We start from the raw sequence: 17,993 nt of genomic DNA, 5'->3' as shown, positions 1-17,993 counted from the left end.
TCCTGCAACTCTTAGAGAAATTGCCTTCTCCTTGGCCTTGAGAACAGGCCTGTAGCAACCTAGCACACAGACTTACCAAGAAGCAACTACTTCACTGTCTTCCCCTGAATGATGTGGTCTGGGAGACGTAAAGCTGAGCCGCTACTTAGTTATGTATAATTCAGCAGCATCCCTACACTATCTTGCAGTGACCTCTTGTTTGCCTCTGCTCTCAGAATGTGCCGCATGGTCTTAGTGATTGCCTTTGCTGACCTGCAGCTGTTGCAAATATAGAAATACTTTCTCTCCATGAGCTTCACAGAGAGAGACTAATGGTTTGATCTCATCAACAGCTTCTTGCGTTGACCTTGAAAATATGGACTGAGCTTAAACAATTGGGGGGAGGGAGGATTTGTTAGAAATTATAAACTCACACAAAAAGTACAAGTCCGCTTCCAATTATTACGCATCCAACTGGAACCTTTCAGTTTTTATTAGGGAGCAAACATGTACAGCATATGTGAACCAGGCCCAAGATGGCCGGAAGGCATTAGCCATGTACACAGCCAGCCAAATAGGCAGTAAACACCAGTGACTGCATCTGTTTGTGTGGTTTGGCATTTTTGATGTTATTGGGAAGTACCAAGTGAATATGTGACATTTCCCTGTCACTGAGGAGGACCTTGCCCATTAGGGAGCGTCATACCGGTCTAGCTTTCAACATCTAAATATAGATATTTAATAAGTGGGTTTAAACCCACAGCTGCAGACCGCCATCCTTGCAGCATCGGGTAGGTCTTGCTTTTGTGATAAACAATGCTGTTGACCAGAATGGCATTGACCTGATGACTTTTGGTTCCAGCACTAGAGAACTTAGACTGCATCACCAGTCATTCCCAGTGTGCCCCCTAATCTGACATTACTCGCTCTTTACCATAACATTTCAACTGATCCTGTTTCATTTTTGCTCTCATTGCTCCAAACCTCGTTCCTATCCGTCTGCCAAATAGTGATTTTGTTATAGCAATCGGTTCCAAGCTAAATGTTGTGCACATCACTATTTGATCAGTCTATAACAGTATTTCTTGACCCTTTGATTTCTGTGGATCTCCACTGAATAGCTAGTGGAAGCCAGGGAGCTAAGGCCTAAGCAATTTCTGCGATTTGAAGCTCACAACCATACACACACAGAAAAATGATGACGTCAAACAATTACACAAAAAAGGAAATACTTGGTTTTATGTACAAACTTAATCTGGTAATATTTAATTTTCTAGACGGTCCCATTGCCCGGAACAGGAGCCATGCCCTCCAGGTTATAAACTGTTGGTTTGTGATATTCAACACTTTAGACCACAACTTTCAGTTTTCCCAAGGGTGCTATTAGGGGAACTCTGTATATTGCCAATGATGTGGTAGGTGGGCATGATGGAAACCCGCCATGATTTGGTAGGATAGATAGACCTCCTACGAAAGTTACATTAGTATACTAGTTGTACTATTGAGTAATACCATCACTAATGTATGATCTAAGTGAGTACGTGACTGTATCAGCGTGTGAATGGGCTTTTTCAAATGGTGGAGAAGGGCCATGTGGGCCCCTCTAAGGTCCTATTTTGGCCTCAGGGACCTCATCCCCTGGGCCCGGCCAAATCTCCTGGGTGCACCCAGGGCATTCAGTCTCCACAGGGACTGCGAGGGGAACCTGAATGCCCCTGGGGTCCCTGCTGGCTCCCTACCTCCTGCTACAGATGGCATTGAAGTCAGACATAGGGAGCTTCTAAACATGTAGCTACCTGTGTCTGAAACAACTCTGCTCCGCTTCCAGCAAGCGAGAGCATTTCGCCGCTCCTGCTTGTTGGAAACAGAGCTTTCGCTGTGGCTTGGCTGGAGCAGTAAAGGTTCTGCTAGGCCACAACAAACTGCTATGTCCCGGGGGTAAGCACCCCGGGACCTAGCAGGAGCCGGCCTTGGGGCGAGTACGACCCCAGAGATTATCTATGACACAAGTAGGTAGGCCACGTGCCCCCCCTCTTTTCTTGCTGACGAGCCTGCCCAGAGAGGTGGCGGTCCCCAGCGATAAGAACGGGCACCCACTCCCATTTGTTTTAAAAAAGTTGGCTCGGTGAGGTGGTGGAAGTCCCCTGGGCCTGGGGGTGATCCCTGGGGCCCCCTTTACAAATAAAATAGTCCTGGGAGGTGGTGGTTCCCTGTTAGGGTCTATGAGACCCCCCCCACCCCCCCAGTTTATTTTTGTAATGTGTCCCTGGGGAGGTGGCAGTACCTATGGTCTGGGAGGTCCGACAGCCCTCCTAATTGAATAATAATCAAGTCCAGGGGAGGTGGTGGTTCCTGGGGGATGTGGTCCTTTAGGCCCCTCTATTACAAATTAAATTGCCCTGGGGAGTAGGTCGTCCCAGGGGCATGAAAAACGCCAATGATATAGACCAGTCGAAAAATGCTTTTCCGATGGAAACTAGGTCTTAACCACCTGCTGGCGAATATATATATATCCATGATTGTAACAGACAGTAGCAAAGACAAACTGAATTAGAACAATTAATATCAAGTCACCAAACATTATGGTTCGTTAGTGAGAATCCTACCTGCCATCTTTTATTCTCAGATCTGCTGAACTATATGCAGTTTTTCCTACATATCTTGGTATAGCTGAGATGCTTGATTTCCGGCCTATTCGTTGGAAAATGTACTTGAAATAGGCACGGCTTGCAGGGGTGTTGATGGTTTTCTCCTTGCTCATGAGAACGATGTAGTTATATTGTTTTGTTTGGTTATGGGGGTGGCTTGGCAAGGAGAGCATGGCAGGCCTTATCTGAGTGCAAGTTCATAGAAATCTGTTGCTGGGTGAGTGTACTTAGTAACCCTCTACTGTGCTTGGTCTCTTAGTGACCTATTGTAGAGCAAGGCAGCATGGCAACACGCATCGTAAGAAGTTCTTGCAAGAACATAGGAGTCATTAGTGAACTGCACATAATTAACAGTTATTACAATTAGGGAGATGTGGATGTGGCCTAAATTCATTGCTTTAGAAAACATTGTAAAAGTTGCATGTTATGGTTATGATAAAATTCTCTCTGCAAACCTTGATGTTTTTTTTTTCCTCTCCCATGAAAGACATTAAAGTTTGTTAGTGAGGTACTATGCTGTGATTGGTAGAGGACAGAGGCCGACATTCTAGGTAATCTTGCCTCTTGTGACACAAATAATAATATAATGATGTGATAAGCAACCATCCCCCTACACCGCAGAGAGTGAAACCTACACCATCGCTCTACTGCTCTTTCATTGTCCTCACACTTAATTGCTTCACAAACATTGATGTTCTCCGTCTGGCAGAGTCTTAGGAGTGTGGCAATGCAGATAGAGGCTCGTCAGCACTCATGATACCCTTTCTGTTTTTGGTGCTTGGGCCGTTCCTTTATCATCTTTATGATTTCATTGATCTTTGATTGGATGCTGAGTGCCTATGTCCCTGACAGTGTTTACAGGGTGTACTGCATTCTTCATCCATTTACTGGTGTATCCAAAGCACTGGAGCTTCACTGGATGCCAAGCCAGCTTTGTAGATGTTTGTATTCATGGCCTGATTGCCAATTCTATTAGTGCTTTCGGCTCTGCGCCCCACTTATCTGCTGGTGGTTTGTAATATTTTCTAGTTTTCAGGTAATGGTTGTGTTTTAATTTTCCTCCCATAAATTGTCTGGAGTGTGCGTTCCAAACATGAAGTGTGTTTGATGTTAAAATTCCACTTTCTGGACTGATTTGGCCTTACGCGTATCCATCTTCATATTTGTGTTTTTAAAGACCGTGGCATAGCTACACCTTTTGCCGCCTCCGGCGGTCCTTGTGTTTGCCGTTTCGCGACGACCGCAGGTAAGGGGGGGGGGGAGGAGGATCCACTGTCCCCAAAATGTGTGCTGCCCTGGGCAGACTCCCCCCCCCCCCCCCACTCCTCCCTCCTCCCCCCCCCCCCCCTCCTTGCTACACCACTGGTTAAATATTCTTTTTGCAATCCTTACATTCATCTTTTATATTACTTAATCTATTAACAATAGTTTGTTGTCACAAGACATCTGTAAACCCACCTTGGGGCATAGCTTGGTCAGTAAGATTGATGGGGTGTGAGCTTCAGATTTTCCGACAATCCGGCTGGCATATCATGTTTCAGTACATTATACCTGAAGCAGGGTGCATGAGAGCGGCCCAAGGAACACTGGAAAGATAGAGGAATACGGATTGGTAGAAGTATTAAGAGCGAAAATAAAACATTTACTAAAATAACAAACATTTGGAGGAAGTTTGAGAGAGAGAGAGATTCTGCAGTTTTTTGCCTCTGTAAACATCCCTGGTCATGATACCCGACTGAAAGCACCTGTATACAACTATTTATCAGAAAATACATTTATCGGGGGGAGGGGGGGTATAACACTCCAAACAATGTCCCCGCCCCACCTTGAAGCAACGTCCATGAGCACACACAAGCAGTTTAATCTGGAATAACTGTATTCGGCTACTGAGTTAGCCTGGTTGCAAAAAACAAAAGTTGAATTATTTTATTTGGTGCAAGTATTTTGTATTGTGTTTATTTTTCATAGCATGTATGTAACCGTTTCGGTTCAGAATGCCAAAGCTTAAAGTCTAAATATTTGATAGAAAAATGTTTTTCTTATTTTATGCTTTTAGATTCCAGTTTATCTCTTTTGCAACCCATACTATTTTGTTTTCTCACAGGATTTTTTGTCCCTGGCTTCCCAAAACTTTTGAGGTTCCAAGAGCATCATGATAGGATATTGAAGAAATTTATGAATAAACTTAAGCAGCACTTGGTGAGTGAATTGTTCAGTTTTTGTTTTATTGAGGATTATTCATGTAGAAGGGTTAGCCCCGTTGTTGACCACACTACTTGGGTCCAACTGGGCTGTAACTGTTCCTAGGCTGTTCATTTCCAGGAGATGGACAAAATGGATTACTCACATTCATTAAAGGATATTTAACTTGCTATTATCCCAATGTCTGTATCAAACTTGCCCTTACCTATTAGGTACGAGATTTGAGAAATGGGGCTTGGTCAGGACAATACCATCTTGGACACTCGAGGTCCGTTGTGCTTTAATCAGGTACCTTTCCTAAAGCTTATAAAACTCAATATGTCTGTAGGTCGCGTGGTTCAATGGTTAAAGCGGCAGACCGTGATGCAGAGGTCTGGCCCGGGACCAGGGTTCAATTCCCCGCCTCGACGGGTCTTGGGCTCAAAATTCCACGGACCTGATAATTCTCGCCTCGGTGCCTATTCCAATCATGGAGTCCCACTCTGCAACTCTGGCCAATAGCTTGCTTAATCTTCACAACAGCCCCCACAACGCTAAGGATGCCTGGCCTCCACCTTGGGGGTGCCCAGGAATGGACGCCTCACAGGGAAAGCCAGGATGGGTTCCACAGCAGTATTCGTACAAGCGCCTTGAGACCCTTGCGGGTGAGTAGTGCGCTATACAAGTATCAATTTACTTTTTTTTTTTTTTTTTAGGATGACCTTTCCCTAAGACATGACCAACTCAGTCAAGCCAGTTAACATTTCTTCGTCTCTCTATTGAGACTTATCCGCTTCATCCTGTTCACTTTCTTCCTTAGATTAACCAGTTTGTAATTAAACACACATCTGAAAACTGCAGTGTAATAGAAGTACTCCACACAGTTTTATCTGCTGCTCTGTAGTGCTCAATTAAATGTGTGAAAGTAAAGCAATGTCAGTTAACTGGTGTAAATTGGTTGACGTTGAGATACAGGTATTCAGAAGATGACTGGCTGTTATAAAACTTATTTAGACTTTAAAATGACATCCAACACAGGACCTATAATCTCAATCCATGGTCCTCCCTGGCCAGGGATGTATACATCTGCCAGCTGTCTGTCAGTTATGTTATAGACTCCAAACCCTGTGGTCCTGTTGTAAAATGACATTCAACTGTTCCTTCTTTGCAGGATTCCCATGAGCTCCACTCCAGCCTGTATACAATGAAGTGGTTTTTCCAGTGTTTCTTGGATCGGGTTTGTAATCTATGTATTTCCTTGGGTTTTTCACATAGGTTAATTAGTATCATTTTGCATACACCAGCATGTTTGATATCGATAGCTTGCTAACATTGGAAACGAGGTGAAAGAAGACCAGGTAATGCAAGAGTAGGTACATTTTAATGAGGTGGCTTGTGCACCGATATATGTAGAATCAGTGAAATATTTGGTAATATATTTTGAATGCCTGTTTTTAATGTTTGGAATGCATTTATTGATAGAAAACCCAACTAAATGTGTTTATCGTTAACAATATATATTAAACACAAGCACACTTGGTATTTTTTAACCACATGGCTGCTGCGGGGATTTTTCCCCTGTGCTGCAGATTGCACTTTTGCTGCAGTTATGACGAGCTCAGCTCGTCATCAGCACACGACACCCGTGGGTGATGACGAGCTGAGCTCGTCATCAGCAGCGAAAGGGTTAAGGAGCAGTGTAAACTCTTGGTTGTTGTGATACATGACCCTCTTCAACTGTTCTATCTGGTTGAATCCATTATTTAACACAATCAAACACTATCTGCAGCCCTGCACTATAAAAAAAAATTGAATGTCACTTTTTATTTGAAATCTCTTTAGCATGTGGTCACTACTCTTCTTTGTTGTCTTTTTACACAGTGACGTTTACATTATGGATAACTACCAGTGTAAACTTTATAATGCCATGAGCTGCATTGATTTTGTCCTACTTTACACCAAATACTTTAACTGAAATATGGTGTTGCGCGTGAATATCTTTGAAATGTGCTCCATTGTCAACCAAATTGCATTCCAAATATCTTCTCGAATGATGGCCTCTTAGTAGTTTTCCTTCCCAGCAGGTCCACTGTGACCATACACACCTCCATCCAGGAGGAAAGGTAAAACTTCTATTCCATAGTTTACTTTCCGTCCGCTCTTAAGGTTATGACAAAATGCCAAGTGGGCAGCCATACCATCGGGCCACATCTTTGGCCTTCATATGCTTACTCATGCACACACACTCGCTCACACACCGCGTAAATTTTGAATGTGTGGCTCACCAAAACTTGTAGAATACTCTGACGTTAATGAATGAATGATTCTTCAATATTTTCCAGGTCATGTTTGAAGTGTTAGTAAAACGTTATACACTAACTACACTTGACAATAATTATTTTGTGTTCTTGTTATAGACTCCGTTTACTTTAAGCCTAAGGATATGGGACATCTACATACTAGAAGGAGAGCGCGTACTCACTGCAATGTCTTACACGATTTTGAAACTGCACCGAAGTAAGAGTCTCTTATGTCCACAAACCTGAATAGGAAACCTCATGCAAAATATTAACCAATACTTTCTGCCTAAGATTCAGGATTATAGTCCATTGTTTATCTACCCCTTTAACCTACTTCAGTTGTCGCTGCACAAAAGTGTAAATACTCTGCCTCAAATCCATGACATAATGCGCATTTCAGGGGCCCTAGATTTGAAAGTAGAATTGTTTGTACTGTATGTACCAAGAGAAGTGATAAAAGTTACGTTTTCTACTTAGACCTGCAGATTTTCTTTTGTTACAACTACAATCGATTAAACTGAAGTAGAACAGTTGAATTTCACAAAGTTAGAACATTTATTATTTCAGAACTTCAATTTCACTGCAGCATTTTACAAGTCTCAAACAACAAGAACTTTATTAGACATTAGTAGGCTTCAACGCTCTTCCGGTTGATTTGTTGTCTCTTGATTTCATCAATATTTATAAATGTAAATGACGCATAATTTGCGTTTCGAGCGTCATTAACAGTTAGAGGGTGATACTTTTCACTGTGAAAGCCTTCTATATACTCCCTGCTTCTGCCACTCCTGCCTGAGTTAGCTTTTCCTATTATAACCCCACAGGCACACAACTCTGACACCTAGACAAGCAGCTGCTTGCTCAGTCACCCCGTAGTTTCTGTTGAAGGTTCTTGTCCTCCGTTCTACAGAAACACCTGCCATATTGTCTTCTCATAAATGCCAGCTGCACTGCCTGCAAGAGTTCAGTACTGCACTTCATTCACTCGTCCTGCCCCAGACGTCCAGGATCCTGAGATCTTGGAGCGAAAGAAGCAAGCATGGGTCTGCACCCGCTTCCTTTCATGCATCCTTATCCCAACCCTTGTCATCAAGGGGTACAAGGCACCAATGTAATATGCTGCTCATTCCAACATTTTACATTCAGTTTCAGAGAGACAGTGTACGGTCACTTGTTGTACACCTATGAGTTCTATAATTGTGAAAGACGTTTATTCAGAATACTCCCCGCCCCCTCCCACCACCCTTCACACACACACAAATCAACATAAGTGGGCAAGCCAAAGCATTAGATGAGCAAGTTGCGCAGGAGCTTAGCCAGTGGTCTACCTCATTCCTAAGAGCGAACGCAGGAGCGTAGCCATAGAATTACTCTTTATACACATCCCACAACAGAGGCATGTAAAATATAACCACACTGCTGGAAATAAATACAAAAGTTAACTGTTTTCTTTTACATCTGTGTTTCAGTGTGATACATTGCACTTCTTTAAAACTATTTTGAAAATAGGATTTTTTTTAGCATAGGCCTAACTCTCAGCTAACCATAGTCTCTACTCACAAAGTTTTCAGTTGAGTACATTGAGGAAGGTACATGACATATTTCTTGCCCAGGATCACCCTGTTTGATATTTTGTGTGGAAGCTGAGATTTCATCCTAGATATCCTTAAACATGAGTCTGCATTTTAGCCACAGTAGTTTCTTCCTTCTTTCTATAGGTTTAAAGTAAAGGGCAATACTTCGGGCGTAGTGGTCTTCCAAGAGCTAAATTAACACACTGTGTTCAATAACTTCAGTAAATTTGACTCCCAAAGTATACAAAGCACATTATAAATCTATCTGCCGCTAAATGATGCATCTTTCTTGAGGCAAGTTAGCCCAATTGGCACTAAATAGTAAGTCTTTTCAGATACAGCCACCCTCAGTATCAACAAGTACAACCCTCTCCAGCAGACTGAACGGTTTCACTCTTGCCTCTGTGTTGCTCTTAAACAAAGGTACATAAAAGATAGCTGCGTTTTCTATTACATGTTAAATGTAAAGCTCTTATCTATTAAGCTCCATGCTCCAATAACCCAACAGTCTAAGGTGAGAGAAGGTGGCACTGAGCTGGCTTTGAGGTTCTCACACTTGTTTCTTTATGTGCATGTTGTATAACTGCGGCTCTTCTGTTGCAGGATGATGCGTGCTTTTATTCCTGTACCAGACTGCCCAGGGTCGAGCCAGATGCAAAAACAACAGTTGATGGATAGAATGCAGAACAATGTCATACATTCACCCCAGTACAGAGATCTGGGCCTAAATCCATCCTCCCGAGAGTCACCGGTATAAAAACAAACAGCCATGACTCCGCGCAGCGGACGCGCTCAGCGGATGGGCCGTACTCGTGCCGGAGTCAAGCCAGAGTCCAGCCCGTCTGCGCCCGTCCGCGCACTGGCCGGGCACAGGGCTAGGAACCCTGCTGGGACCAATAAAGGGAGCTACAGCAGACAGGAATTATTAGCCCTAAAATCAGATTGCGGATGCAACCTACATAAACTCGATCCCTCAGACTGGACAGGCCTGGTGAGTTGTCAGGATTGCCACTGTACTTTCACGTGGTCTCAGGTCTCCGCCCTCTTAACTTCTAATTATACCCTAAAGGCAGGCCTAATCAATGCGAGATCTCTGCCAAAGCATGCCCAGCATATTCAGGATCTTCGAATCGATGACAACTTAGATTGTCTCTTTATTACAGAGACCTGGCTTAAACCTTGGTGTACTCCCGATCTGGTACACGCCCTACCTCGAGGATATAGTATCCAAAGGGTTGACAGAGGAAATGAACAACGGGGGGGCGGGGGGGAGGTGGGGAGTGGCCATCCTATATAGAGATACACTTGGTTGTTCGGTGACAGAACTCCATGAATTAAAAGATGCGGAAGGGATGGGTTTTTGCCTTAAAATCCATGATAACTTCTCCTTTGCAGGGGCATTGATTTACCGCCCACCTGGATCATGCACAGGTTTTCTGGGGAGTATCGGCGAGGTGTTAAGTCCATTGATACTTAGATATTCTAATTTCACTATGTTGGGAGATATAAACATTCACTTAGAGTCCACAACGGAAGCATCTACTACCTCATTTAGGGAAACCATGGATGTACTGGGTCTCACAATTTGTGACACCCAAGCCACCCATGAGGCTGGACATACGATAGATTGCATTGCCACTAATCTATATATTTTAATAACAGACCACCCTAAACCCCAAACGTGGACGGATCACGCATTAATACCTTTTACAATCTCCCTGGAGACTAATAGAAAGAATATACATGCAGAAGAACGCAACCTGGCCAGGCAAGATGACTGGAAAGCCATCATGAACCACCCAGAACTAACTACAATGGGTAGAGAATGTAGACCAAGGCCAGTAGATTCTAGAAACCTAAATACTTTTAGGGCTTGGATGAATGAACTGAAAGGTATGGCTGGACAGGGAAGAAATAAAACCAGACCCGGGAAAAAGAAGAAATCCGCCCCTTGGTTCGACCGAGAACTTAAAAACAAACAGGGGGAGCTACGTAGAGCTGAACGCAGCTGGCGGAAAAATGATCACAGTATAGAACGTGGTAAATACAAAAAGATTAAGAGTGCGTACCATGCACTAATCAAACAGGCAAAAACAAAGTATTTTACGTCAGCAATAGAAACAGCAAATAGCAAACATAAAGCGATTTTTAAAATTGTGAATGATTTTAATAAACCTAAATGTCTAATGAAGGACATTCCGCCCTCACAAATACTTTGTGACTCTATCGCAGACTTCTTTGAAGAAAAGGTTCAGGGTCTGACGAAAGACTTTGAGGTCCCTATACCGGGTTCAAGGAATGAGGACGACAACAAAAGGCAGGAGATAACCCAGTTCACAGCCTTTACTACAATTAGTCTGGAGGAGACTAAGCGAGCCATTTTGGCAACAAAATCGGGATCACCTTTTGACCCGTGTCCCATTGGACTCTTATATCTCATTGCAGAAATTGTCAACCCAGAAATAAATGACATCGTTAAGAAATCACTGTCTACAGCCAATGTCCCCTCAGAGTGGAAATTGAAAGCAGTGAAACCTTTGCAAAATAAACAGCTCCCTGACCCCACTATACTTTCAAATTTACGTCCCATCTCACTCCTCCCGGCACTGTGTAAAATCACAGAGTCGATTAGTAAATAAACAGCGTACTCGCTTCCTGGAAGACAGTGAAGCATGGCACCCCAACCAAGCAGGTTTCAGGACCCAACATTCCACGGAATCAGCTCTCCTGTTCACTACTGAAACTATCCGCTCAGACCTAGACCAAGGAAAGAAGGCCGTCCTGATATTATTAGATCTGTCGGCGGCCTTCGACACGGTCTCACATGTTATCTTAATAGACCGGCTAATAACATCTGGCATTTCAGGCACAGCCCTGGAGTGGATAAGGAACTTTCTAAGTGACAGGAGACAAGTGGTGACCTTGGGGGAATTCCGTTCCAGTGAGAAACCACTGTCGACGGGAGTACCTCAAGGTTCCAGCTTGAGTCCGACATTATTCAATGTCTACACCGCACCCCTGATAAAGCTGATATCGTCATTTGGCATAGATGTAATAGCATATGCCGACGATACACAACTTATCCTGGTAATGGATAAAGATAACCAGGTCTGGGAGGAAAAACTCAAATGTTGCCTAACAGCCACCTTTGACTGGATGCGGAGAAACCATCTAAAATGCAACACAGGCAAAACTGAGATCATGCCTATAGGCCTAAAAATGATTTCATTCCCAGACTATGGTGGCCCGAGAAGGCAGAAATACCGCCTCACACCACCTCCTCAGCTCGTAATCTTGGGGTACACTTTGACGCCGACTTATCCTTTAAACACCAGGCGTCAAAAGTGGCAGGCACCTGTTTTGGGGTGATAAAGGGACTCAGGAAGTTTTTTGACTTGCTGCCCTTTGAAGCGAGGAAAACAATTACGGTTGCATTAGTTACATCACGCATTGACTATTGTAACAGCCTGTATGCTGGTACCAATAAGGTGGTTACCCACAAACTTCAGATGGTATAGCATGCGGCAGCAAGGCGGGTCCTAAAATGGCCGAGAAAATCCTCAGCAACCAAAGCGCTTAATGTATTACACTGGCTGCCTATAACAAAAAGGGTCCTGTACAAAGTGCTGATAATTACCTTCCGCGCTGTCCACGACCTAGGCCCTTTATACTTAAGAAAAAAAATTGCAAGATACTGTCCAACTCGAGCACTGCGATCCTCCAATGCCAACCTATTGACCGTCCCATGGTTTAGATTTAAAACCTGTGGGGGTAAATCCCTGGCGGTACTAGGTGCAAAGGCCTGGAATACCCTCCCCCCACACTTAAGAGCACTGGACAAGGAATCAGAATTCCGTAAACAATTAAAAACCTGGATTTACAACCTTCCAGACATAATTGCCAGAGCACTAGTGTGATATCCGGTCCTGGTCGCTCCAAGCAGTAAGGCAACTTTGACATCAGGTTGAACACACATTGGCGCCGAGATGCTCCCTGGAGCGATTGTAGCGCGGTATAAATGGGCAATTACATTACATTACACACAGACAGCTAGATACCTGGTGTGACCCTATTGTGCTCTATGCACCTGATACTTAACAGAAACATGCCTAAGGCACTACCATCCAGCAATCTCCATGGGGCCACTTCTTGAGCACGCTTCTCCATGTTCCCACGTAGTCTTATATGATTATCGACACCCCACTCCCACTGTTCACAGATGAGTGGGCAGCAGTGAGTGGGCAGGCTGTTATAGCTGTGGCTGTCCAATGAGAGGGCTTTTTACTGCCTGCTGATCAGTATTAGTGCCCCCGAGGCATGTAACCCTCCCCCTTTCATGTTTGTTTTCGTTTGGCAGTTGCTAATAGAATTTGCATTTTTTTCAGTATCACAAAAAACTGGAGGGGCAGGAGAGGTATTGACATAGAGATAACAAAGTGATCCGTTATTTCTTACGTTTAGGGTCACTTCTTAGAAAAGTTTCATCTGCTCCTAAGAGTACAATTGCAGTAAGAGCGTAGCAGCCTTTCCATCAGGCTGGCTCTGCCTAGTGCATGGAGTGCCTATATATGCTAGAAGGAGCTTGGAGGTGGATATGTAGTGACACAGTGGACCACTGCACGTATCATAGAATAGCTATGGCATGACAATTGGACCATTATGGACTGGTCTTTTGTAGTACCGTTTGAAATCTATGCAAATCCAGCATTTCAAATGCAGAAATAGCAGGCTGATCCTTTTGCAAAATCAGGATAAAGAATACGTTGGAAACACTTAGATACAGTACAATACAATCTCAATTGTAAAGCTCACAGATACCTCCGAGGAGGCATCCCGGCACTAGCGGTGAAGATAACCCTGAGAACGGGGCAGAAAAGGGATTGACAGCAGCCATAACAAGAATAAAAAAGAAACGTTTTGAACGACTTTTTAAAAATAGCTTCAGACGGGATACTTTTAAAAATTAAGAGGAAAAGCATTCCACTGTGTAGCTTCATAAAGGTAAAGGATCTGCCTCCGCTTCTGGCCCAGCGAATGCAGGGGATGCGGAAAAGCTTGAGATGATTAGCTCTCGGGCATCTCTTCTGTGACTATAGTTTAAAATGGCTCCTAAGGTAAAGGGGACCCTTACGATGGTAGGTTCTGAAAGCTAAAGTCAGAGCTTTGAACTGGATTCTCTTATTGACCTGAAGCCAATGAAGGGCATGAAGTGACTAGACACCGGGAATCGACGTGGGATTGTCCGATTCAGCCTCGCAGCAGCATTTTGAATTGTGTGAAGGCACTGAATCAAAAAGACTGGAAGGCCCAAATACAGTCTATAAGAATAGTCCAGCCTGTAGGTTACTAAAGCGTGGACAATAGTCTTGCGATACTCTATTGGGATCAGATGCAGCTTCCTTCTTAAAGACCTCAGGGTAGAAAATCAGCAAGCGGATAAAGCCCTTACTTTGGCTCAAAAGTCAGGCCTGAATCACATTTCATCCCAAGGTTTCTAACCACAGGGGCAGGGCTGGGGGAGGCCCCCAGCTCCGATCGCCACCAAAGACTGGGGGGACAGACTTAGTATCGAGGATAGCCGGGAAATAGCAAGAACCCCCACCAACCCCCTCTCTTGTTCTTGGCTGGGTTCTGGAGCATAGATGACCAAATCACGTGTTCTCTTGAATCTCCTAAAGAGTTTGTGTGATTCATATAGGTGCTTAATAGAAACCATGATACCTCCAGCTACCTTCCCTTAATTTTGACAATAGTCAGCTTTTTAGAGCATTACACAATGCAAAACGTTTTCTTACTCTCCAACATGGGAAATTTAATAATTCACATGCCTAACTATTCCCCATTATCAAGATGTGAACTCCAGCCAATGAGTTTGAAGAGCTCTGAACTCCACTCTTCCATGAGTCCATCATAGCTCACATTTCTACCACACGTCTTGTATGTAGGCAGTAGCACAAAACCTAATTGGAATAGACCCAAACCTATCTGATAGGATGAAGTGCGCTGAACTCCACTTCCCCTGGTGGTCACCATAGCTTTTATTTTTCTTCTGCACATTGTGTGTTCAGGGAGTCTTCACTGGACTCTGATTGTTCCTCTTCACTGAGGTAAACTAAGAATTCTCCAGACCTGAAGGTTTCTGGTTCATTCCAACTCCATTGGCAGCTTTTCAGTGTGTAACTCTTGTCTGTGGAATATGTTTGGGCCAGGTGGTGTGTTTTGCTTTCACCATGTTGGATTCCTCCATGAAAGCTCTCCAGATTATGTGGAGTTTGTGGCAAAAGTACTCTCACTTGGGGGACCTGCATCATTTGTGGATATATTGCATGTACTGTACCATGGGCACAGATTTCTGGAGTGCAAAATTTACCAGACGTTTTTCACCACTAATGTTATTGATAGAGAAATCCGCTCAAGAAAGAGGAATCCCCATCATCATGTTTTTAGTTGTTTTGGTGTTCCTTACGAGAAGAAAAGAGCCAAAAGTCTTCCAAAAGGCTCAGAGATGGAAAAACCAGAAATAGAAATCAAAGCGCTCAGGAAGGCTGAGATTAAGACATTAAAGTAGTCTGAGGTTATACACCTTCCAGACAAAAACACCATCAGCAAAGTTATTGTCGTGGAGGTCTTCTTTGACAACAGCGCCATCCTCTGGTGTTGTCTACTCTTACTTTATCAGTGGCGTAATAAGCCACCCTTGACACACCATCATTCAATGGAAAAGACACGTCCTTCCTCATCATCGAAATCAGTGACAACAGATCCTTCGGTGTCCTCATCAACGGCTAGCCCACTGACTTCTTCATCAATGAAGAGACCTGCTACATAGTTGACGGCTGCCACATCAATGACAAAATTATTGTTGATCACTACAGTGATCACCTCTTCCCCTCCACATCAGGTCACCTTTATTTGCTTCATGTTAGTCTCCTCAGTCCAGTTGCCATTACCTGCACTGCTTGTAAAGCTTTAGGGTATGGATTTGGAAAGTGGTTATGGTGAATCGAAAGATGAGGGCATCTGTAGACCAGCCCTCATTACTTCCTACTTACTTGCAAAATATCAATTTGTTGTTTATCAGGACCATGATATAAATTTCTCACTGTAAGGTCATCTCCTTTTGTCTGTATATGGTCCTGAAGAAGAAAGTCATGATTGTGGTTTCACCACACCCAATGTGACAGACATTATGACCGATCTTGTCTGGTGTAGTGTTATTATTTGTCACCTATGTTGCACATAGGGGTAGACCAGGATAACTGATTACTAGACAGGTTCCCGTTGGGACTTCAACTACCTTCGACACAACCACTGCCTCCACAGCCTTCACTACCTCCATCGCTGCAGCCGCCACAGCACCAGATTTGACCTTTTCTAGTTTTCCAGCGTCAGCATGCAGAAGATGATGTTATGGAGGGGAGAGAGAAGGAGAGGGTCTACATCGTACTCGGACTTTTTAAAGGCAAGAGTATGGCGACTATGGGAAGACCTACTGAAGGATGCTGAGCCCCCACCCAATAGCATTTCAAGGTCTCATTCTATAATACAAATGACCACTCGGAGGTTTTTCCTCCCACTGGCAGTGCTGTGATTAGACTACATCCCATATGACTGCATAGATGCTCCAAAGAAGGCATCTAAAACAATCCCTATAGTGGATCACTTATGGATGGAGGGAAAGAGATAATGCAAACCATAACTTGGAATCTGACCACAAGGTCTCGCCTGTAATATGGTACACCAAATAATACCCTGTGTACATGGATGTATGCATTGCTATTTATATAGTGCGAACGTAGTTAGGAAGCAGCAGAGAGCTGTACATTACATTGGGTTTGGGTGACGATCTATCACTAGGCCAAGACAGAGATGTGGTTTAGTGGCTAATGCTGTTGACTTGGGAGCCTGGGAACTCAAGTTTCAATCCTCGGTTGGCATCTGATTCAACAATATTTGATTCGGTGCAAAGTACTTAACCTCCCTGTGCCTGAAAAAATGTGAACTGGAATGAATAACGTGTTTGTGTTATCCCCACTTAATGTGCACGGTCTTGTAGATCGTCTCCCGCCCTCCTGCTTCTTCCATAAGATATGCATACAGTGCACACTTTCAATTTTCTTCTGGGAATGATGTCCCCTTGAATTGATCCGTGCCCATCTGTCTCTTCTGGGTGAGGCTCCTGCAGGAAGACTTGGGTGCCCTTCAGATCTTATCTCGGGTATCCTTGGAAACTCGAATGAAGTAAACTGTGATATTGTGCACAGTTTTTAAAGTAGAATCAAAGAAGAGCAACGTAATGAGACCATGGGAATCCAGAAGATGTTTGTAATATAGTAATCCAACCACTACTGCTCGGGAAATGTCATATACAATTTATAGTCATTTTAGAGACATTAATTTGCATCGTTACTGAAATGGATGAAATAAGGTACATTGGAACCCTTTGTTCTTTATAGTTCTCTTACATGTACCACTGTGTCGTTCATGTCCTGCACGGTGCACATGCTCAGATAGTGTCCTTAATAATGCAGTCATCACAATTTTCGTGGCGAGAAAAAAAGGAGAGCAGGCTAACTGTTAAATGTGCTGCCCACAAGCATCATTGAGGTTTACTAATTTGGTTAGCATGGTCTATTCTACTTCTGTCAACAAGTGTGCCCTGTCGCCTTTTAACACCCAATAGCCCCCCGAACTCTTCTGGTCTGCCCATTATCGTGTGATCAGTACTCCTTTTTGAAGCAAATGTTTCCTCAGAGTGAGGCGTCAGTAACGTTTCATCTTGAACAGCATTGGGTGTCATGGCAAATGCAGTCAGATGGATTCATTTGATTTGGTACCGGCATCTATGTACTACTGTCATCGCCCCAGAACAGTAGTGCAAGTGTGGTACTACCTTGTGGGGATCACGGTCAAGTGCACCCCTCATTGAATGAAAGTACCAAATGCATTGTATTATTGGAGAGGCTACACAATATGATCCTCTCATGTGAAAGTGGACAGTCTCAACATTAGATGAATGAAGAGTGCTTGCCATTGCATTCTGGGAATTGTCGTCAACAAAATGGCCATGTTCAATGTCCAGTTTAATTCATAATAGCAATGCGTGAATTATTGAACATTTAGAAAAAGCTCCCTATTGTTAATCTTTCATGTTCAGGTGTGCATTGCACAAAAAATACATTTGTGGAATTGGATTATGTTTGTTGTAATACCACATGGAGATATGTGTTTTGTATGGGATTTTTTATTTACACAAGGGATCACTGATAAGTTCACCAGTGGTCAGGGGGGTTTTGAGAGGAAGGAGACTG

General features: G+C 43.6%; 1 protein-coding gene across 1 annotated transcript in view; it reads left to right on the top strand.

The window, feature by feature from the left end:
* USP6NL (USP6 N-terminal like) overlaps window positions 1-17,993 on the top strand; it is a 927,917-nt gene that overhangs the window by 852,585 nt on the left and 57,339 nt on the right. The window contains exons 10-12 of the mRNA XM_086918996.1: window positions 4,732-4,826; window positions 5,980-6,045; window positions 7,226-7,325. Of these exons, the coding sequence (XP_086775122.1) occupies window positions 4,732-4,826; window positions 5,980-6,045; window positions 7,226-7,325 (261 nt within the window). The remainder of the gene's footprint in view (window positions 1-4,731; window positions 4,827-5,979; window positions 6,046-7,225; window positions 7,326-17,993) is intronic.

Source organism: Lissotriton vulgaris, chromosome 1_1 (assembly GCF_964263255.1).
Source record: "Lissotriton vulgaris chromosome 1_1, aLisVul1.2, whole genome shotgun sequence".
Lineage (NCBI taxonomy): Eukaryota > Metazoa > Chordata > Amphibia > Caudata > Salamandridae > Lissotriton > Lissotriton vulgaris.
The sequence above is the reverse complement of the archived record's forward strand: the minus strand, read 5'-3'. Positions and strand labels throughout refer to the sequence as shown.